This window comes from Heliangelus exortis, chromosome 3 (assembly GCF_036169615.1).
Source record: "Heliangelus exortis chromosome 3, bHelExo1.hap1, whole genome shotgun sequence".
NCBI lineage: Eukaryota > Metazoa > Chordata > Aves > Apodiformes > Trochilidae > Heliangelus > Heliangelus exortis.
Genome location: NC_092424.1, coordinates 115,076,066 through 115,098,277, shown reverse-complemented (window position 1 = coordinate 115,098,277; position 22,212 = coordinate 115,076,066). Strand labels below are relative to the sequence as shown.

At 68.1% G+C, this 22,212-nt stretch overlaps 3 protein-coding genes across 7 annotated transcripts in view; 1 reads left to right on the top strand and 2 right to left on the bottom strand.

Annotated features, from left to right (window-relative positions):
* Positions 1–22,212, top strand: part of OST4 (oligosaccharyltransferase complex subunit 4, non-catalytic) — a 59,640-nt gene that overhangs the window by 23,872 nt on the left and 13,556 nt on the right. The gene's annotated exons all lie outside the window — the stretch shown is intronic.
* Positions 832–8,063, bottom strand: MAPRE3 (microtubule associated protein RP/EB family member 3). Of its 4 annotated transcripts, none has more exons than XM_071742297.1 (7): positions 7,906–8,063; positions 3,816–3,943; positions 3,588–3,733; positions 3,210–3,411; positions 2,606–2,757; positions 2,378–2,530; positions 832–1,752 (listed from the first exon to the last, which is right to left on the bottom strand). In XM_071742297.1, the coding sequence occupies exons 2-7, from the start codon at positions 3,934–3,936 to the stop codon at positions 1,684–1,686; spliced, it is 843 nt and encodes a 280-aa protein (XP_071598398.1). In that variant the 5' UTR covers positions 3,937–3,943; positions 7,906–8,063; the 3' UTR covers positions 832–1,683. The 4 variants fall into 4 exon arrangements, with proteins under 4 accessions (XP_071598398.1, XP_071598395.1, XP_071598397.1 ...); XM_071742294.1 differs by having other exon boundaries at positions 3,255–3,411; positions 7,906–8,038; XM_071742296.1 differs by lacking the exon at positions 7,906–8,063 and adding an exon at positions 6,446–6,600 and having other exon boundaries at positions 1,533–1,752.
* On the bottom strand, positions 10,606–20,345 carry DPYSL5 (dihydropyrimidinase like 5). Of its 2 annotated transcripts, XM_071742291.1 has the most exons (13): positions 20,263–20,345; positions 17,107–17,371; positions 16,269–16,427; positions 15,291–15,470; positions 15,135–15,203; positions 15,006–15,050; positions 14,824–14,899; positions 13,993–14,149; positions 13,264–13,405; positions 12,543–12,685; positions 12,245–12,452; positions 11,419–11,587; positions 10,628–10,815 (listed from the first exon to the last, which is right to left on the bottom strand). In XM_071742291.1, exons 2-13 carry the CDS (start codon positions 17,365–17,367, stop codon positions 10,730–10,732), a joined length of 1,695 nt encoding a protein of 564 aa, XP_071598392.1. In that variant the 5' UTR covers positions 17,368–17,371; positions 20,263–20,345; the 3' UTR covers positions 10,628–10,729. The 2 variants fall into 2 exon arrangements, with proteins under 2 accessions (XP_071598393.1, XP_071598392.1); XM_071742292.1 differs by lacking the exon at positions 11,419–11,587 and having other exon boundaries at positions 10,606–10,815.

Here is a 22,212-nt window from a genome sequence, read left to right as displayed (position 1 = left end):
CAACACAACGAACACCACCGACACCGCAGCCCCCACGCACACCGACACCCGACACCGCCCCTACCCACGCCCGCACCCACCGGGGGGGCTTCTGCTCGGGGGCCGCAGCTCCCGACGCGCACCGCGCACACGATCTGCATGGGCACGCCCACGAGCTGCATGGACACGCCCACAATCTACATGGACACGCCCACACTCCCGCCGCTCTGCCCGCTTGGTCCCTGTGTCCCCCCCGCGAGGCACCTCCACCCGCGCTCACAGCCCCACGCAGACCCCACGGCTGTGCGCGGCCATTTTCTTTTTCCTGCCCCCTGCTCGGAGATTTTTCCCCAGATATTTCACGCAGTGTCTGCACTTCATCCCGGGCTGTGTGTCCGGGGATTTGTATTCCCTGACATGTCCAGCTGTGCTACCGCTGCCTCCCCCCAGTCCCCCAGCCCCGCAGCACCCACCACATCGCCAAGCGCCGCTCCGGAGGCTGCGGTACCGCCGCCCGTTCCGGGCGGGGAGCTCAGCGCTGCCCGCAGGAGCCGGGGGGGATCTCATTGTTTCTCCGTCAGGCCCAATAACAAAACGCACAATAAATTCTTAAACAGAAAAAAAATCACCCTGCCGCCTTCACCTCACCCCCTCCCCCATTCCTCCAGACTGGGTGTGCGTCCTGCAGCATGTAGGGCCCTGGCCCAAGACCCCCCCGCAGCACCAACCCCATGGAGGGCAGAGATGGGTTCAGCACCTTGCGATACTTCGCTGCCCTCTCCCCGGCCATACCCCGGCACAGCCTCCCCCCCCCTTCCCCCGACCCCTGCCCGCTGAGGGAGAGGTCAGGAGGAGGTTTTACCACACGATTTATTTTAAATAAAACGGAACACAGATGCAGGCTGCGCGACCGCAGTGACGGACCAGACAAGCGATGCAACGGGGGGGGGTGAGCAGCGGCCGGGGTGGGTGCTGCAGGACCCTCACGGCAACCCCCTCCCCACAGCGCCTGCCTGGCCCGGGGGGTCCTCAGTGGGTGAGAGGAGGGGACACCGCAGCGGGGAGAGGGGCAGCACCGCCCCCCCCACCGCAGAGGGCACAGGTTCCCCCACCCCTCCCAGACCGCCCGTCCTGGCCTGGGGTGGGCAGGTCCCCCCACGCTGCATGTCTGGGGTTTCTTTTCCGTTTTTCCAGGAACCTGAAATAAAATGTCCTCCCCTCCCAACTCCAAGCCACGGCCAACCTCGTGCGGTGGTCCCAAGGCCCCAGCCCCCCTCCCCAGGCTGGCAGGGTGCAGGCAGCGCAGGCAGGATGCTTCCCCCCCAAAAAAAAACCTAAAAAACAAACCACCCCCAGGACTTGCTCTTCCCCTCTGGCTCTCAGGCAGCGAGGTGGGGGGGTGAGGGATGTGTCACACCGGGGCAGCTGCTGGGGGAGAGAGGAGAATGGAAAATAAATACGGGGCGAATGTGGGTCAGGGCCAGAGCCATGTTTCCCACCACCCCCCAGCCCCCCCTGGCCTCGGTACAGCCCTGCTCCCGGCTGGATGATGGTACATCTTATTTATTCATGGAGCCAGTGGCTTCCCAGCGGAGCTGCTGGGGACCGGGATGGCGTGTGACGGTGCGGGGTGAGCGAGGCCACGGGCTGGGACCTCCAATGTCTATGGTGGGGAATGGCGCGGGGCGAGGGAGCGTGCCGGGGCTAGTACTCGTCCTGGTCCTCTGGCTGCTGCTCCTCCAGCTCGTCATCCTCTGGTGGGGCGAAGCCCTCCTGGTGTGGTGAGGGGGAGATACAAACACCCGTCAGGCCCAGGGTGGGCTCCCAGCTGGTCCCACCTTGTCCCCACCCAAACCTCAAATGGAATGAATCCCAGAGCCCAGACCAGTTTGGGTGGGAAGGGACCTCAAAGCCCATCCAGTGCCCCCCCTGCCATGGTCAGGGACCCCTCCCCCAGCCCAGGGTGTTCCAAGCCCCATCCAACCTGGGCTGAGACACTGCCAGGGATGGGGCAGCCACAGCTTCCTTGGGCAACCTGGGCAACCAGGGGCTCAGCACCCTCACCCCAAGGAATTTCTCCCTCCCTCCTCCCTCCCTCCCTCCCTGCCCAAGATCTCCTCTCCATCTCCCCTCTCCCAGCTGCAAACCCTTCCCCCTCGCAGGGTCCCATCCCTCCAGGCCCTTGTCCCAAGTCCCTCCCCAGCTTTCCTGGAGCCCCTTCAGGCACTGGAAGGTGCTCTAAGGTCTCCCCGTTGCAGCCTTCTCTTCTCCAGCCTCAACACCCCCAACTCTCTCAGCCTGGATGGAGACTGGAGCCAGAGGAGCTGCTGCAGGGAAGGGGTTCCTATCCCGGGGAAGGCTGGGGAGGAGGCGAGGTTCTGGGGGTGGCAGCTCTCACCTCTGTGGCGTAGAGGACACTGATGATGCCAGTGATGATGGGGCTGTTCTCGTTCTCGTGCTCCTGGCAGATCAGCTCGATGTCCCGCAGTTTGCTGAAGTAGAAATCCCGCTCCTTCTCCAGCCCATCCACCGTCAGCTTCAGGTCCATCAGCTGTGGGCACACCAGAGCTGTCAGCCAGGGTCCCATCTGAGGGGCAGCAGGGGGATAGGCAGGGGTCCTGCCTACCTGCTGGTTGAGTTCCAGGATCTGTGCATCGGCCTCGGTGCCCCCGTTCCGCGCTGCGGGGGAGTTTTTCCGGAGGATGCTGCTGGGGACGTTGCTGAGGCGAGCGGGGTTCGGCGTGTTTTTGGGGCCCGTGGGGGAGGTCCTCTGGGGAACTTGACACCAGAGGGGACCAACGGGTCAATGCCAGGCCAGGGGGAGTGGGCAGGGACCCCCCCCCCCAGCGTTGTGTGGGGTGGCAGCAGGCAGGACAGGGAGACAGAGCTCTGGGGGCAGAGCTGCTCCCCTCCTGCCTCAGTTTCCCCAGGCAGATCTCCCCCTCAGAGCCCATTGGTGGGGGAGGTTGTGGCTTGGCTGGGGTTTCCCACGGGGGTCCAGCACACAGCACCCGTGCCCAGGGGGGCAGTAGCCACAGGGAGGGGGTGTGGGGACAAACCAAGCCCCGCGGGTCCACCCCCTGCAGCCCCCCCCGCGGCAGGCAGGCAGGCAGCAGGGTGCAGGCAGGGGCAGGGGCGGTGGTGGGACACACACAGGCACAGACACACACGGCTGTGGGGTGCAGGAGGGCAGGGGGGGGTCAGCGCTGGCCGGGGGACCCCGACATTACCTGCAGTGCCAATGGGTTTCTTGGGTTTGTTGAAGATGTGATCACCTGGGTTTGGGGGGGGCGCGGCGTCCTGGCCCTGCCGCGCCAGCAGCGGGTTGTACTCCTTCCCGTCGTAGTTGGCATCAAAGAACTTCTTGAACCACTGGATGAATTCGAAGTTGTCCTGGAATTTACCCTTCACCAACCTCTCCACCGCAATGATCTGGGGGGGAACGTGGCGGGGGGGGGATGTCACTTCCATTGACACCACAACAGACACCCCCGTGGAGACCCCAATGAACACCCACATGGACACCTCCACTGAGACCTCAATGGGACCCCTGTGGACACGCCATCCACACCTCAATGGACACCCCAAGACCACCCCCGCAGCCCTACCTTGTCCACCCCCATCTTCTTGAAGGCAGCCTGCAGCACCTTGAAGTTGTGGATGTACTCATGCTCCAGCTTGGCCTGGAACTTCACCTTCCGCAGGTGGACGCAGCCAGGGAACAGCATGTCCATGAACTGGCAATAGGCAGCCCCTGTGCCACAGCCACCCGGGGGGAGGTCAGGGGGGGCGGGGGGAGCCCCCCGGCCCATGCCCCCCACCCGTGGGGCACCCACCGGAGCAGAGCTGCTCGATCTTGGTGTAGTTGAGCTGGAGGGAGTCATTGACCCAGGCCAGCATGTCGTGGCGGCTCAGGTTCTCGCTGGTCACCGATGTGGAGTACACGTTGACGGCCATGCCCCAGCTGAGGGGAGGGGACGGGGTCACCCTGGGCCCCCCCACGAGGGATGTGCCCCCCCCCAGCAATGCTGTGCCCCCCGCATCAACATTCTGTCCCCCCATCAATGCTGTACTCCTCTGGTGCCCCCCACACCAACACTGTGCCCCCCCCAACATCAATCCTGTGCCCCCCCACACCAACACTGTGCCCCCCATCAACGTTTTGACCCCCCATCAACACTGTGCCCCCCACACCAACACCATGCCTCCCCTCAACACTGTGCCCCCCACACCAACACTGTGCCCCCCCCAACATCAATCCTGTGCCCCCCACACCAACGCTGTGCCCCCCCCCCACCAACACTGTGCCCCCCCACACCAACACTGTGCCCCCCCACACCAACACTGTGCCCCCCCACACCAACGCTGTGCCCCCATCAACACTGTGCCCCCCCTCCACTGCTATGCCCCCCCAGCAATGCTGCTCCACCCCCTCAATCCTGTACCCCCCCTTCATTCCCAGCACCACAGGGGGTCCCTGGCAGCCCCACAGAGTCCCCCTAAACTGGGCAGACCCCTGCCCCTGGGGGTGGGACATGGCTGTGGTCATGGGTGGGGGGTCCTGGGTGGGGTGGGGGGGCAAAGGCGCTGTGCTGATGTGCCCCCGGGCCCATAAGCAGCTTATGGCCCCCCCGGACAGCCCCCACTGGTGGCTTAATCCTGCGGGGGGGTGGGTGGGGGTCCGGGAGAGACAGGCTTAGAGGGGCAACATCTGCCGGCAGCACGGGGGGGGAGCAGGGGGTGTCTGGTGTTGGAGGAGGGCTCTGGGGGGGGAGTTTGGTGAGGGGGAGGCTGTGGCAGCGGGGGGCTCTGGTGGGCACCACAGGACACAGACCCCCTCCTTCCACCCCTCTGTGCCACAGAGCTGGGGGGGGGACATGGAGACACTGCCCCCCCTTTGGAAAAGTGACTTCGAGAGGGTCCCACCCCGCTGCCCCCACCCTGGGAATGGGGGTCCACAGCCCACCCTGCAGCCCCCCCGCCCCAAGCAGTGGTATTAATCCACTTCCTCACTCCGAGGGGCTCAGGGCCAGCTGCCAGGCAGGGGCTGGGGGGGGGAGCACCTCCTTCTCCTCCCTTCAGCCCCTCCCTTTGCCCCCTCCCAGCCATGCTGTCCTGCTGCTGCATTGTGTGGGGCCGGGGGGGACGACTTGAGGGGGTCTGGTGGGGGGGGCAGTGCCTGTGCCCTGGTGCTAGGGGGGGGGGGCAATGCCCGTGCCCTGGTGCTGGGGGGGGGGGGCAGTGCCTGTGCCCTGGTGCTGGGGGGGGGGGCAGTGCCTGTTCTCTGGTGCTGGGGGGGGGCAGTGCCTGTTCCCTGGCGGGGGGGGGGGGGGGGATCGGACGCCCCTGTCACACACAGACAGGGGCTCTGGGTGCAATGGGGGGGGGGGGGGGCATGGGGTGTTGCAGCCCCCCCGGCACCACCGTGACTCAGCACCGTCCAGTGACACAGCCACAGCGGTGGAACCGGAACCACCATCTTGCCCCCCCCACCTCGGGGCCGGGACCCCCGGTGTCCCCCCCACCCCGGCACAGCCCTGTGTCACCGGAGGGGGGGGTGTTGGTATTTTTAGCCAGGGAAGCAGCTAGAAATGAGGCCACCACCGCAGCCACCACCGCGGCCACCGGAGCCGCCAACGGCCTCATGCTGGGGGGCGGGGGGTGTCGGGGTGGTCCGATGGGGGGGGTTCGGGGGTGCCCCCCCCCTCTCGGGCAGCACTCAGCTGAGTCACGCGCGGTGCAGAGCCAGGGCCACGCGCACTGCGGCGGTGACACCGGGAACGCTGCCGTGACACCGGGGCGGGCAGCAAGATCGGGGGGGTCTCCTGGGGGGCGGGGGGGCTGCCTGACCACCCTGGTGAGAACACCTGACGTGTGCGTCCCCCCCTCCCCAATCGCCATCCTTGCCCCAAGTCTCTGGATCAGCCGGTACACACAGAGTGGGACGGGGCTTCCCCCGGGACCGCCGGGGTAGGGGGGGGCACACAGGGGTCCGGACCCAGCGTGGCCCCCCCAGAACCCCGGTGTGGGTGCCCCAGGCCCGGGTGCAGCCCCTCTGCCAGCAGCCAGGGGGATGGGGAACGATTCCGCGTGTCCCCGCACCCCGGGGTGTCACCGGCTGCACCCTGACCCTGCTGGAGAGGGTGACAGGGCCACCCCACCCCACCCCACGCCACCCTCCCCAGCACCACGCCGGGTTCAAAGCTCTGCCCCGCGGCACCGAGCACGCCCCGGCACAATGACAGGGAGCCCAGCCCCGACGCCGGGTGACGGGCGCCAAAAATCATCATCATCATCATCATAACAACAACATTAAAAAAAAGCAATGACTAAAACTCAGCTGTCAGCCCCGATTCCCGGGGGAGGGGGGGGGAGCAGAGCTGGGGCACGCCGGGGGTCCCTCGCTGCCCCCACCGTGCCCCCCGGTGCTGTGGTGACAGGGACACGGGGACACGGGGACGCTTACCGCTGCATTTTCATTGTCCGGCTGCTGATCCCGGGCCCGGCAGGGAACAAACGGCGGCTTAGCCCCGTGTCCCCGTCACCGGGACGGCCGTGCCAAGGCTGCGGTACCCGCCCAGGGCCCAGTTGGCCCGGCAGCACCACCGGGGCGAGCTGGGCTGCTGCCACTGGGGGCTGCTATTTTGGGAGCCGTCCCGGTGGCTTCTCAAGTGACAACTACGCCAAGGGGGTGGCAGACGAGGCTGGCGGGGGCGCGGAGCCACCGCGGGGATGCCCGGCTCAGCCCGCACCGCCGGTACCGGGCAGGGGCCCCGGGGGGGTGGCAGGGGTGGCCATGCACCACTGTCCCCATCAAGTGTCCCCCCAGAGCCATATCCCCAACGCCAAGGGGAGCACCCCTGCGCTGTGCCCCGCCGGAGCCCGGTGACACCCGTCCCAACCGGAGCTGGTGGCACCCAGCGGCGGTGCTGGCACGGCCGGGCTGGCGGGACAGGGGGTGACCCAGCTCCAGGTAACCCAAATAACCGGGAACGGCTCCGGTGGGATCACGCAGGGAGCACGGTGCCACCGGCACTGACACCCCCCACGTCCCGGAATACCGAGGGCCCCCCGGCCCCGACCCCCCCAAGGAGAGGCCACACGTGCCCCGGTCACGCCACGGGGCCGGACGTCCCTCGGTGGCAGCGAGGGGACCACCGTGAATGGCACCGTTGCCCCCCAGCCTGGCACCCCCAGCATCGTTTGACACCGGCGCTGTCACCTGCCCGGCCACGGAGTGACACCGAGCCAGAGCCACCATGTCTGTGACACAACCCCTGACAACGGGCCAGAGCCGCCGCCACCATGTCACCGTCACTGCCACCGTGTCACCGCCACGATGCCATGGGGACGAGGGACCGGAGCGTGTCCCGGGTCGGCCTGTCTCAGCTCCGTCGCCATCCCGGGAGCCTCCCCCAGACCGGGACCTGCTTCCGGGGGCTGCCAGCACCGGCTGAGCGCTGCCAACCCCGCAGCGACGGTGACCGGGGCCTGGCAGGCCCGACGAGCCCGGGGGAGTCCTCCGGTGATGCTCGGTACCCGGTGATGGCCGCGAACCAGTGCTGATACCCGGTATGTGTCGGTGACAGCCAATAACCACCACCGATGGCCGGTAACCGGCGCTGCGTGATGCCGGGAGGCCCCGCCGCTGTCGGGACTACAGCTCCCGGAGTGCCGTACCGGGCCGTACCGGGCCGTACCGGGGCCGCGGCCCTGCCGCCGACGCAGCAGGGGCGGCCCCGCTGAGTCAAGGCGGACCCGGCTGCCACCGGCACGGCGGGACCCTGCCGCTCCATCCTCCCCCGGCCTCCCCCTCCGGCTCCATCCCTGGGGTCCCCCCGCCCGCTCCCGGGGGTCGGTACCGGGATGCGGGCACAGGCGGCGGCCCGACGCGGTCCCTCCCCGCTCCGACGCCCCGGGACTCACCGCGCTCGGGCCGCGGCCGCCGCGGCCGCCGCTCCGCTCGCTCCGCACCGCGCCGGGACCACGAGCGGGACCGGGACCGGGACCAGGACCGGGCCGGGACCGCTGGGGCCGCCCCGCGCATGCGCCGCCACCGCCTTCCCCCCGCTACGGGCGGGACCCAGCCCCGCCCCCCGCTGCCATAGCAACCGACTGGACACACCCCCTGCCGCCATGGCAACGGGGCGCGGGCCACGCCCCTTCCCGTCACCCTGGCAACTGCTCCCCACAGCGCCCCCTGGCGGCGGCCTCCATAAGAGTGGGACCCCCGGGGCCGTCTGTAGCCCCAGAGCGCCCTGAGACCCCCATAGCCCCCCCGGGCCACCCACAGCCCCCCGGGACTACCCACAGTCCCCCAGACCCTCAGAGTCCCCCAGAGCCCCCCGGGGCCACCCACAGCCCCTCGGACCCCCAGAGCCGCCCGGGACATTGGGAACCACTGCCCCCGGGACCCCTTGGCACACCCCTGTACGCCCACCCACACACACCCCCTGCACCCCTGTGTGTGTGTGTGTGTGTGTGTGTGTGTGCAACTGAGCAGCTCCGTGTGTCCCCACACCCCACGTGTCCCCATCCCTACACCCCGTGTGTCCCCGTGTCCCTACAGCCCATGTCCCCACACTCCGTGTCCTCACACCGTGTATGTCCCTGTATCCCCACACTCCATGACCCCACACCCCGTGTCCCCAGCCCCACACCCCACGTGTCCCCCTGTGCTCACACTCCCTGTACCCACAATCTGTGTCCCTACACCCCGCGTGTCCCTATGTGCCCCCACACCCCCCGTGTGTCCCCACGCCCTCTGTGTCCCCACACCCCCCGTGTGTCCCCACCTCAGGGCTGTGGATGCTCTCGGTGGCCTCTTGGCCCTCGCTGTCCCCCGGTGCCATCCCGCTGGCCCATCCCACGTCCCACGTCTGTACCCGCACACACATGTGCTCGCACACGTGTGTCCCTGCACCGCGTGTGCCGGGCTGAGTGGAGATGACACCGATCCCCCCTCGTGCCCCCCTCCCGGGACCCCCTCACGCAGGGGCCGCGCTGTGAACGGTCTTTAATGAGCAAACAGAAACGTACGGCAGGTGCTAACGGCCAACACGCAACTACCCGGGGGGCAGGACCCCCACCACCGACCCCCACCACCCGCAGGACCCCCGCAACGGGCAGAACCCCCACTGAGCAGGACCCCCACACCGGGCAGGACCCTAACACCGGGCGGGACCCCCACACTGGACCCCTCGATGGGGCAGGACCCCTATGACGGGCAGGACCCCCATGATGGGCAGGACCCCTACACCAGGCTGTGCCCCCCCGGGACCACCCAGGGGACCCTCACAAAGGAAAAGGACAGGACAGGGGGGCTGGGGGGCTTGGTGGGGGTCCCACCAGGAAGCACCAGTGGGCAGCAAGGACCCTGTCCTGGGGGGCACATGCACCCAGACCCCCACCCGCTGCCTCGGGGACACGGGGAGGGCTGAGGGGGCTCCCGGCACCACGTGCACAGAGGGATGGGGACATGTGTGCACACACGTGCCAAGGAGCTTCTGTGTGCACATGCGTGTGCGACAAACACCTGACCGAGGCCGTGCAGGGTGTGACATGCGTGTGCACACGTGCTGCAGCAGCCACCCTGCCAACACCATGCGTGGAGGGACACACACGTGTGCACACGTGTGCTATGGCCATGTTGCTGAGGCTGTGTGGTGTGACGTGTGTAAGTGTGCACATGTGCCAATGAGGGGCCTGCTGGCACCGTGCATGGAGGGGCACACGTGCAAGCAGTAACGTGTCACTGAGGCCACACACGGTGTGACATGCGTGTGCACACACGTGGCAGCGGCCATCCTGCCAGCACCATGCGTGAAGGGACACACACGTGTGCTATGGACATCTCATGAGGCCGCCGTGCACGGTGTGACAAGTGTGCACGCACGTGGCAGTGACAAGCCTGCTGGCACTGTGCATGGAGGGACACACGTGTGTACATGCATGTGCAGCTGCCAGCACCATCCACGGGTGGTTGCACACCTGCCTACATCTGTGTGCAGCTGCCAGCACGGTACACGGAGAGACGCACACGTGTGCGCACACGTGGGCATTGCCAACGCCATCCATGGATGGATGTACACACGTGTACATGTGGGTGCAGCTGCCAGCACCATTCATGAATAGATGCACACGTATGTGCATGTATGTGCAGCTGCTGGCACTGTGCAGTGTGTGTACACGCATGTGAAGCTGCTGGCACAATTCATGGAGGGATGCACACGCGTGTACACGTGTGTGCAGCTCCCAGCACCATCCATGGATGGATGCACACATGTGCACATGTGTACACACGTGTGCAGCTGCCGGTACCATGCTCGTGCAGGCGTGTGGGTGCTGTGAGGCTGCAGGGGGGGTCGGGGGGGTGTCAAGGGTGGGGGGCAGCCTGAGGCCAGGCTGGGGGTGCAGGGGGGTGAGGGCAGGGGTGGCAGGGGGCTGGGGGGTCCCTGCTCTCCCCTCACTAGTGACACGAACCACTCGAGCATTCCCACGGGAACACAAACAACTCAACACTCCACGGACCCAACGTGCAAACAGAAACGGGACGAGGGGGCCGCGTCCCCCCCCCCCCGGCCCCCCCTGGCCCCCCAGCCGGCCGCAGCCCCCCCGACCCCCACGCACGGCTCCCGGCGGCCGCTGCGGCCCCGCGGGCGGGCCGGGGGCTTCGGGGGGTCCCCGGGGGGGGGGCACAGACGGCGCGGAGCCGGCGCCTGGTCCTCAGTCGGGGGACAGGACCCCGGCGCTACCAAATGCCACTCGACCGACCCCCGGGGGGAGCCAGGATCCGGGCTGACGCTCGCTTCGGGACGTGGTCATCGATCTGAGAGCCTGCGGGGACAGCGGGGACATGGGGGGACACAGGGGAGAGAGGGGGAGACAGGGGGGAGAGAGGGGGGAGAGAGGGGGGAGAGAGAGGGGAGAGAGGGGGGAGACAGGGGGACGACGGGGTGAGGACACATATGGAAAGAGGGATGAGGGGACAGGGGAACAGGGGGATAGAAGGGGAGACACACAGGGGAGTGGGGGAGGGCAGGGGGACAGGGGGACAGGGGGATGGGAGCAGAGGGGGACGGGGGGGTCATGGGGACACAGGAGACAGAGGGTGAGGGGACAGGTGTCAGGGCTGTGGTCAGGGTGACGGCCACCCCTACACCCCCGATATGGCCCCCCCCCCCACAGACCACTCTGCCTGGACCCCCTGGCACAGACCCCCCCAGCAGTGACCCCCCGGCAGGACCCCCGGTGCATGGAGGGGTGGGCAGGGCTGGGGTCGTGGGAAGGGGACACTTGGGGTTGGCAGTGGGGACACTTCGGGGTGGCAGTGGGGACAATTTGGGGTGTCAGTTGGGGACACTTTTGGGTGGCGAGCAGCCAGGCAGTGCTGGCAACCCCCGGGGAGGGGGGCGGGGGCTGTAGGACCCCCGCTCTTACCGGAGAGGCTGAAGCTGGACTCGTGGAGGTCCCTCATGCCCCCGTGGCGTGTGGCTGGCCGGGAGGGGGTATCGGCCAGGGGGGTCCCCGTCTCTTTTTTGCCGGTGTGCACCACGGCGGCCACGTCCCCCAGGTAGGGGCTGCGATCCACCCCCCGCAGCTTCCAGCGCTGCCAGGGGGGAGGAGGGGGTGGGAAGTAGAGAAAGAGAGAGTTGGGGGCTGCGGGGGGCTGGGGAGCACTGGGCAACCCCTGGGGCCACTGCCTTACAGAGGGAGGGGGGTGAGGAAGGGGGCTGGGGGTTGCAGTGTGGGGAGGGGTCCTGCAGCATGGGAAGGGGGCTGCGTGTGGGGGAGTTATGGTTGGAGAGGGGGCTGTGGTGTGGGGGGGCTGCTGCCGGGCAGGAGAAGGGCCCAGGGGGGGTGGGTGACCTGGCAGTGCAGCCCCTCTCCCCATCAATGCCCAGCGACTCCCCCAGCATCGAATGCAGGTGGAGGGTGCTCAGGGGGGGTCCATGCCCCATGCCCACCCCCAGCACCAAGCATTAACCCTCAGCCCCCACTGAGGGTGCTGTAGGAGGGGTCCCCCCCCACGGGTGTGAGGGACTCCAAGGGAGGGGCACAGCATAGGACAGAGCTGAGGACAGGTCCTGAGTCCACTGCGGTGAGACCACCGCTCACCAAACCCTCCCTGCGAGGGCTGGGGGGTCCTGCTCCATGTGTCCCCCCCACGGGGACCTCACTGCCCCTGTGCCATGCTCTGGGGTGGCACAGACCACCGAGCCACCTTGGTGGGACCCCCACAGCCCCTCTCCAGCTCCCCCCTCACCTTCTCCCGCTGCACCAGCTTCTTGTAGACGGTGTCAGGGAAGGAGCGGAGGGGACAGAACTGCCCCGTCCCCTCGGCGCACATGAAGACCCCGTTCTCGTAGACCACCCGCCCGCGGCTGATGGTGACCAGGGGCACCCCGTGGCACCGCATGTTCTCGTACAGGTTGATGTCCCCACCCTGCACCTGGGTGCTGGCTGAGATGGTCCTTGGAGGGGACAACGATGGGGGGGGTGGTGAACGGGTGCTTGGGGACACGAGGACCCCACCCGACGACCACCGGTGGGGCTGCACCTACTTGGTGGCCTCGGGGTCCCAGACGACGACGTCGGCGTCAGCGCCGGGGACGATGCGGCCCTTGCGGGGGTAGAGGTTGTGGAGCTTGGCGGCGTTGGAGCTGGTGACGGCCACGAAGCGGTTCTCGTCCATCTTCCCCCCCACCTGCCCCCACACCGGGGGGTGAGGATGGGCCCCCATCCTGCCCAAAACCCCAGCACTCCACCCACACCAAACCCTGCCCTACGGGAGAGACCAGTGGGTCCCCATGGGTGATGGGGGTCCAGGTGATGGGGGGGACCTGGTGGTCCCAGTGGTGTTCCAGCAGGTGGTGGGGTCCCAGTGATGATGGAGGCCCAATGGGTGGGGGGGATCTCACTAGGGGTGGGGGGGTCCTGGCAATGGTGGGGTGCTGGTGGGTGGGTGCTGGGGCCCTAGCCAGGGTGTCAGTGGGTCCCAATGGGTGGTGGGGTCCCAGTATAGAGGTGGGGCTGTCCGGGTGATTGTGGGGTCCTGGTGGGCAGAGGGGTTCCAGCAGGTGATGGGGTCCCAAGGGGTGGTGGGGTCCAGCTGTTTGTAGGGTCCCAGTGACAGTGGGGTCCCAGTGTGGGGGAGCAGACCTCCAGCAAATCGGGACCCCATGTTTCTACCCCACCAACTGCAGGTCAGGAAAATGCCCTATGCAGCTCCTGGGTGGGACCATCCCCACCCGCCCACCCCCCAAGCCAGGGACCCCCCCGTACCACGCCACGCTCCCAGATGACGCTCATGCGGTCCTGCACCCCGCTGACACCGTGGGGGATCTTGGTGAAGTCCTCCCGGCCCATGGCCTTCTGCTTGGTGCTGAAGGGACGGTGGTCCGAGGCCACCGCAGTCAGAGTGTCACTGTGGAGGGGGGGGGACAGCCTTGGACATGGCCCCATGGCGCGGGGGAAGTGGGGACCCCAGCCATGGGATGCTCATGGAGCTGAGAGCCCAGATAATGGGGTACTCAGGGAATGGGGGACCCATGCAGTGGAGTGCTGGGGGAGCTCAGCACCCAGGGACTGGGGGGCCTGGGGGGCCTGGGGAGTGGGGTGGCCAGGGAGGCAGAGGAGGTAGGGACTGGGGTACCCATGGAGTAGGGTGCCTGGGGACCTTGGTGCCTAAGAATTGGGGTGCTCGGGGAGTGGGGTACCCAAGCAATGGGGTGCTCGGGGTGCTCGGCACCCACGCCGTGGGGTACCCAGGCAGAGGGGTGCCTGTAGAATGGGTCACCCATGCAGTGGGGTGCTGGTGGAGCTCAGGACTTGGGAGACCGAGGTGCTTGGGGTGCTCAGCATCCACACACGGGGTCCCTGGGGAGGGGGGTCCCGGCGAATGGGGGACCCGGGCATTGGGGTGCCCAGGGAGCCGTAGGGTGCTGGTGACCCCTGGCCACACCGGCAGCACTGCAAGCTGGGGAGGGGGTGTCGGGGATGGGGGTCCCTCACTTGGCCAGCAGGCTCATGAGGTAGGCAGAGGTGTTGGTGTCAAGGCGCAGGGGGGGCACGGTGACGAAGGCGGCGGCGTGGAACCAGTCCTGGTGGTAGTAGTGCAGCCCGGTCAGCGTGGCGTGCGCTGTGGTGGTCTCGGCGTAGACCACCTTCCCTGGGGGGGGGCACAGGCGTGGGGCGGGGGCACGGACGGGGCTGTCGTGGGGGATGCAGCCCCCGCCTCTCCGAGCAGCCCCACGTGTCCCCATATCACGTGTGTCTACAGTCCTGCGTGTCCTTGTGCCACGTGTGTCCGTGGTCCCATGCGTGTCCCCACGCTACACGTGTCCGTGGCTCTGCACAAAACATGGCCCTACACTGCCTGTGACCTTCCCACTGCCCACATACGCCCTGCCTGTGTCCCGTGTCCATCCGTGTCCCCATTACCCCACACGTCCCTGCGTGTATCCCGTGTCCCTCTGTGTGTCCGTGTCCCTTTGTGTTCCCATTGCCCACGAGTTTCCCCATCAGCCTGTGCCCAAGCCTCCACACGTGTCCCACGTCCCTAGGGGCACACCCCCATCAGTCTGTGCCAATGTCCCCATCACCCACCATTGGCCCCACCAGTCTCTGCCCATGTCCCCACGTGTCCCATGTCCCTGCATGTCCCCACTGCCCATGAGTGTCCCCAACACTCTGTGCCCACATCCCCATGTGCCCCGAGTCCCAGCACATGTGTCCGTGTCCCTCCACATCCCCACCTCTGTGTCCTCCCACCTGTCTGGCACCCCCAACTCCCCTGCAGGGGGGGTGTCCCCATTCCCGGGGGTGCCCCCCCGAGCCCCTCACCCTGCATCTTGGCGGCAGCGATGACATCCCCGGCGGACATGCTGGAGACATTCACCAGGTAGACAGGGCAGTGGGTCTGTGGAGATGGGGGGGGTCAATGCCACCACACCGAGGGGCACCTGGGACACGTGGGGTGCCCGGGGTGCCCACCTTTAATGTTTTTGAGCTTTGTCACAACTCACCCTGTTGGCGATGGTGATGACACGGTGGGTGGCTTCAGCTTCCAGCTGTGGGGACAAAGCCATGGGTGAGACACCCCACACACACCTTGGGTCCCACTTGTGATTTGGGGACACCAAACTGTCACCCACCTCCTCAGGCCGGCTGATCTCAATGCCCTCGGGGCCGGTGATGCCCAGGTCCAACGCTTCCTTGGCTCCCTTAGGGGTGGAATTTTAGGAGTGAGGGTTTTGGGAGGTGACACTGGGAGGGGATGGCACGTGTCCCTACCCCATCCCAGTGCTCACCTCAGCCACCAGCTCCCCGTTCTCGGCGTGGACCCGGGCGATGGCCCCGATGTCCCTGCAGGCCCGCAGGACCTGGTAGAGCTCGCTGTCCCGCAGCATGTAGAGGTCCTTGTAGGTCATGAACATCTGGAAGGAGTTCACCCCCTTCTCCCGCACCAGCGTCTCCATCTCCGCCTTCACCTGTGTCAGGGGACACACAGTGGGACCCCACACAATGGGACAGGGGGATTGTGGCCCTGCCATGGGGTGACGTAGGGAGGGGAGAGGCTGGGGAGGGGGTTGCGTGTCACCCACACCCTATCCAGGTGGGGCAGGCAGTACAGAGCACTCATGGGGAGGGGTCTGTGCACTGAGGGGTCCAGCACCCATGGGGGGTCATGCTGAAGCAGGAGGTCCCCCCCCAGCCTGAGGCCACCACTGCTGGGCTTCCCGATCCCCTCCGTGGAGTGGTACCTTCCCCACACTGGTGAGGGGCTGAGCACCACTGGGACCCCTTGCCCCAGTGGGGACCTCCTGCCCCACTGAGGCCCCCTACCTCACTAGGAAACCCCTGCTTGCTCCACGGAGAGCCCCTGGTCTATGGGGGACCCATGCCCCAATGGGAACCCCTGCCCCATGGAGATGTCCTGACCCATAGAGACCCCCTGCTCCGTGAGGACCACCTGTCCTGCTGGGACCCCATGCCTCATGGGTATCCCCTGCCCCATAGAGAGCCCCTGCTCCATGGGAACCCCATGCTGCACTTGAAACCCCTTGCCCCCCAGAGATCCTCTGCCCCACGGAGACCCCCTGCCCTGCTGAGCTGGGATCAAGACGGCTCCAGAGGCGGGCGGGGGGCTGAGCCCACCCCCCTGAGCAGCTAATGGGATCAGTGGGGCTGGGAATTAGCCCCGCTGGCAGCAGCTGCTCCGGCACTGGAGCTGTCCCAGGGGGTGGCCTGGGGGTGGTGGGAGCCATCTTGGGGGTGTCTGGACTCACCTTGGGCGCCCACCAGGTGACCCCCATGTGGAGGGCGTAGTCACAGCAGACCTTGGGGTCTGCCAGGCTGCGGCACTTCTCGTAGGCGTCCAGCAGAGAGGTCTCCTTGTCGGGCAGGACGTGGCCGATCACCATCGTTGTCCCCCCAACCAGGGCTGCCTGCAGGGGACAGGTGACACCGGCAGTGAGGGGCGGAGGGGCAGGATTTGCACACCCTACCTTGACCGGGCTGCTCCTTGGGTCACTGGGCTGGCAAAGCCACCCCAGGGGGTTGGTGTTGCCCACTGGACCCTGTTTCCAACACAGACCCCCCCTCACCACACCTCCTGCAGCAGCAGCAGCGCATCTGGTGCACGGCACATCTGGAGAGCCGCATCGTGCCGCCACCCAACACCCACACCCCCAGCACCCACTGCCAGATCTGGGGCCAGGGGGAGTCTGGGCTACCCTGTTGTGGGCTGGGGGTGCCCAGGGCTGGCAGAAGCCCCCCCCCCCCCCTCCCAGTGCTGGGGCAGGCGTGGGCAGCAGGACGGGTGCTGCCGGTGTCCCCAGCTCACCCTGCCCGGCTAATCCCCAAAGCTCCTTTGCCAGCAAGGCGTGCTGTGGGGATGGGCTGGGGGCCCCAGCAGGGACCCCCCCTTTGGGCACCCCCTACTTTGCTGCAGGGGGGGTGGCAGAGCCCAGCCCTCCACCCAGGGGAGCGGGCAGTGCCGGCACAATGGTGGCTCTGTGTGTGGTGACAGAGCCAGGCGGTGCCGGGATGCTCTGAGCCGGGGGACAGGATGGGATGATGGGGACATGGGGACAGGGGGGCCGGGGGGCGGCAGCCGGGCCATACCTTGGTACCGTGGTAGAAATCATCCACGCAGGTAGCGTTCATGAAGGTCTGGTGGAAGTGGGTGCTGGTATCGATGCCACCAGGGATGACCAGCTTGGCGGTGGCATCGATGACCTTGGCGCCGCCGGGGATCATCAGCTCGCGCCCCACTTGCTGAATGACCCCATTCTCGATGTAGACATCGGCCTCCAGGGTGCAGTCATCGTTCACCACCTTCCCCCCCTTGATCAGGATCCGCACGGTGGCCGCCGTGGCGAGCATGGTGCTGGGGAGGGGGAGGGGGGGGGGAAGTCAGCCCTGCTGCCAGACCCCAGCTCAGGAACCCCCCACCCAAATATCAGCGCTGCTGTCACCCCCTGGTGCAGACACCGCCCCAGATGTCAGCCCTGCTGCCACCCCCCGGGACAGGACCCACCCCCACACATTGCCCACCCGGGGGCTCCTGGGTGCTGCCATCCCACTGAGCCCCCCTGCCCTGGAGACCCCACCAAGAGGAGCTGTGGTACCCCCTGCCAGCCCACCCCTCCTCAGCCCGGTGGCACCACAGGGTGACAGTGGACGGTTTGGTAAGTGCCACCGCTCAGCCACCACCCCTGTGACAGCAGAGGGCATTCCCCTCCCCATCCATAATTCACTCGGCAGATGAAGGTCAGACCCCATCGACCGGCTGGGCACGTGCTGCCGCTCCCGGCACGCGTCGAGGGGGGCTGAGACCCCCCCCCTGCCACCCTCAGGGACCCCTGACCACGGGGCAAGCTCCCCCCCCCGGGATCCCTGAGTGTTGTGGGCAGCCTGGCACTGCCAGCACGACCACGGGCAAAGCCCACGGCAGCGCCCAGCGGGGCCCCAGCCCCCCCGGACCCCACAGCCCCCCCGGGAGCGGGGATGTCACACGCTGTCCCTGCCGTGACGCCGGTGCCAGCGGCAGCCCGTGGGGCAGGCAGGGGACAAATGGCTTCCCCGGGAGCCGCGGTGGCCGCTGGGGCCTGGCGGGAGGAGGGGAGGGAGGGGATAGATCGGCTGTGCCCACCGCACCCCACAACCGCGCTGGGGGGCAGCGGGACCCCTGCCCGGGCCAGTTCTGCCCAACCGCTCACGATGGTGGGGACATGGGGCAGGGCAGACCTTGGGGGGGTGAAGGACCACCGGAGCCGCTATGGGGACCACTGACCCACCCCCCTCAAACCCTCCAGGGAGCAGGGGTGGGGGTGCGGGAGGCCTCAAGGCCCCCCCCCAAATGGCAGCGTGCGGCGGTGATGGATGGATCTGGAGCGCGGCAGCGAGGGGGGGGGGGGCAGCCAGTGCCGGGGGCCGCACCCACAGGGAACCCAGCACGGATGGGATGGGGGGGACAAGGGTGGCACCTGACCCACCCCAGGGGGCCCTGGCCCAGCCCTGAGGGGAGGGTTCTGTCCCCTCTGCCACCAGCTGTCACACTGGGCCCCATATCCAGTCCAGGCTGTCCGCCCCCCCCCCCCCTCCCAGCTGTCCCCCAACATTCCCAGGGGGTTGGCCCCCCGCCCCTGCCCTGTTCCCCCCGGGGGTCTCATCCTGCGGTGGCACAGCTACCTCCGGCAGTGTCCCCGGGGTGGGGGGCTTGTGCCAGACCACAGGCTCCCCAGAACTGCAATGTCAGCACCGGGGGGTGCACAAGCTGCCCGGGGGGACCCCCTGCCCGACACCCCGCACCCCAGCCGGCTCCCCCCCTGGCACAGACCCTCGGAGGGAGGCGGGGGGCACACGGCGGGTCCCGGCACACAAAGCAGTGTGGCAATCTCGGGGGGTTGGAGACCCCCCCCAGCGCCCCCCGGCTGCTCGGCCAGGACAGCTGTGACCCCGTCGGGACAAAGGGACCCCTGCGCAGAGGGGGGGTGCTGGGGGGGCACCTGTCGGGGTCGGGGCAGCTGCGGGGCCTTTGTGCAGGGTGGGGGGGCTGCGGCACAGCCGCATCGTGCAGAGAAGCGAGGTCCGGGCCCGGCCCCCCCACAGCCCCTCTGCTGCCCCCTGCTTTTGTCTGTGCCGGTGAGACCCCCAGCACCCCCCCACCCCCGGGGCCCTCCTTTGTCAGGGGTCGGGGGGGCTGTGACCTCAAAGCACACTCACCGGCAAGGGGACACGGCGGGGTGGGTATTGCCCCTCAGCCTGGGACTGCCCCTTTGGCCGTGCCCCCCTCCCCGTGCCCCCATCCTTGCCCCTTCCCCACCTCCCCTCGGGACACGGCGGTGCCGGGGTCCCGCTCAGGGGTCGGGGTGACCGAGCCACCGCCCCGGGGGGAGGGGGGCGGAGCTGTCCAGGGGGACCTCGATCCCGGGTGGCGGGTGCTGGGGCAGCCCCGGGGGGCTGCGGGTGGTCAAGCAGCCGGTGGCACCTTGGCACAGCCACGCCCGAGCCACCGCGGTGCCACCGCCGAAGGGTGACAGGCGCCTGGTGGGACCCCCCAGCCCCCAGCAATGGGATCCCGGTGACCGGGTGTGCCAGGGGGGAGAGGCAGTGCGGCAGGCCGGGGGCACCCTGCGGGGGTCTGCCAGCGCCCGGGGATCCCGGCCGGAGCTGCGGGGGGGCACCGGGCACAGAACGGAGCTGGCGGGGGGGAGACCGGGCCGCCGCCCCCGGTGCGGGGGTTCCGGGCGGGGTCGGCGGGGCGAGGGGCGGCCTCGGGGGTCGCCGGTGGCCGCGGAGGAGGGCGCGGAAGGAATCCGGCATCCTCAGCCCGTGGCGGCCCCGCAGACAAAGCCCCGGTGCCGCCCAGCACAAAGGATGCTCCGAGCCGGGGCGGGGCCGCCCGGGAGCCCCGGCGGAACAATGGGCCAGGCCCGGCGGGACCCCCCCTCCCCGCCAGCCGCTCCGTGCACCTGCTGCTCCGCACCCGGTCGCGATAGGGCGACGACGAGAGAGACGGGTCCGCTGGGGCTGGGAGGGGGGAGGACGGGCGGACCCCGCCGCCACACCCCGCCTAGGAGAGCGCCGCGCGCTGTCGCCGCACCATCACCCTGTCGCGACAGGTGACCCTTCGGACGCGGACGGCGGGACATAGGCAAAAAGGTTCAGTCCCACTATATAACCCACGAGGTGCGAAGAGAAGGCGAGGCGTGGCTCTCCCCACCCTCCCGCTTTCCTCGCCTGTCGCGACGCCCCTGCCTGTCGCGATACACGCACCTGTCGCGGTTGTCCCACCCGTCACGATGCGGCCGCCACCAAGTCAGGTCCCGCCGGTGCGGGAACGTCCCAGCCCGTGTCGGTCCAGCCCACCCGGCCCCGCCCGGCCCCGCCCGGCCCCGGTACCTCCTCTCCTCTCCGCTCCGCTCCCGCTCCGGCTGCGCCCGCTCCGCTCCCCGCCCGCGATCGCCTCTCACCCCAACCTGCGCGGCGCGGGGGGGCGGGGTCTGACCGCCGCTTCAGCCAATCGCCGTCCCGTCTTCCCCGAGGGGGGCGGGGAATGACTCGCTTCGACCAATAGCTGTCCAGATTTCCCAGGGAGGGGCGTGACCGAGCGCCGCCAGCAAGGTGGGCGGCGCGCGGACGGGCTGACGGACGAGGGGGCGTGGCCAGACCTAGGCCACGCCCAGCGTCACCACCTGCCCGCGCGTTGCCATGGCGACGGGAGCGGGCACAAAGGCGGGCGGGGGCCCAGAGACCCCCGGCACCCCCCGTGGGGTCCCTCGGGACAGGCCCCACGGCGCCCCACGGACCTTCCCATGGCCCACCCAGACCTCCCATGTGCCCCCCCCTCCCCAGAGCCCCTCCTGTCAACCCTGTACCGTCCCAGGGTAACCCCCCCTTCTCGCCCCCTCCCAGGGCACCCGCTGACGCCCCCCCATCCCACCGCTCCCCCATGGCCACCCATGGCAGCCCCATGAGGTGCTCCCAGTACAGCCCAGTAACACCCACAGCGGTCAGCGGGGTCACAGCTGGGGTCGGGGGGACCTCAAAGCCCCCCCAGTGCCCCCCCTGCCACGGTCAGGGACCCCTCCCCCAGCCCAGGGGGCTCCAAGCCCCATCCAACCTGGGCTGAGACACTGCCAGGGATGGGGCAGCCACAGCTTCCTTGGGCAACCTGGGCAACCAGGGGCTCAGCACCCTCACCCCAAGCAATTTCTCCCTCCCATCTCAGCCCCAGCTCCCCTCTCCCAGCTCCAAACCCTTCCCCCTTGTCCTATCCCACTCCAGCCCAGCCAGGACATCACCTTATTCCAGGCCACCACTAACCCATGTCCCACACCTGAGAATCACAGAATGCTCATGGCTGGAAAGGACCTCTGAGATCACCAAGTCCAACCAAACAATTTCTCCCTCCCTCCCTCCCTCCCTCCCTGCCCAAGATCTCCTCTCCATCTCCCCTCTCCCAGCTGCAAACCCTTCCCCCTCGCAGGGTCCCATCCCTCCAGGCCCTTGTCCCAAGTCCCTCCCCAGCTTTCCTGGAGCCCCTTCAGGCACTGGAAGGTGCTCTAAGGTCTCCCCGTTGCAGCCTTCTCTTCTCCAGCCTCAACACCCCCAACTCTCTCAGCCTGGCTCCAGAGCAGAGCTGCTCCAGCCCTCCCAGCAGCTCCAGGGCCTCCTCTGCACTGGCTCCAACAGCTCCGTGTCCTTCTGCTGATGGGGACCACAGAGATGGACCCAGCACCACTCCAGTTTCTTGACCAAACCAGATCTCAGGGCAAGGATTGCCTCTGGGGCACTGATTTCCCCCCTCATCTTTGCTTCTCTGGGATTCTGCTCTCCATCTCCCCTCTCCCAGCTCCAAACCCTTCCCCCTTGTCCTGTCCCACTCCAGCCCAGCCAGGACATCACCTTATTCCAGGCCACCACTAACCCATGTCCCACACCTGAGAATCACAGAATGCTCATGGCTGGAAAGGACCTCTGAGATCACCAAGTCCAACCAAACAATTTCTCCCTCCCTCCCTCCCTCCCTCCCTCCCTGCCCAAGATCTCCTCTCCATCTCCCCTCTCCCAGCTGCAAACCCTTCCCCCTCGCAGGGTCCCATCCCTCCAGGCCCTTGTCCCAAGTCCCTCCCCAGCTTTCCTGGAGCCCCTTCCAGACGAGGCACCCACTTGGTGCTCTCCAGCTGAAGGGAAACTGAGGCAGGGGCTGTGCACGGCATTTTC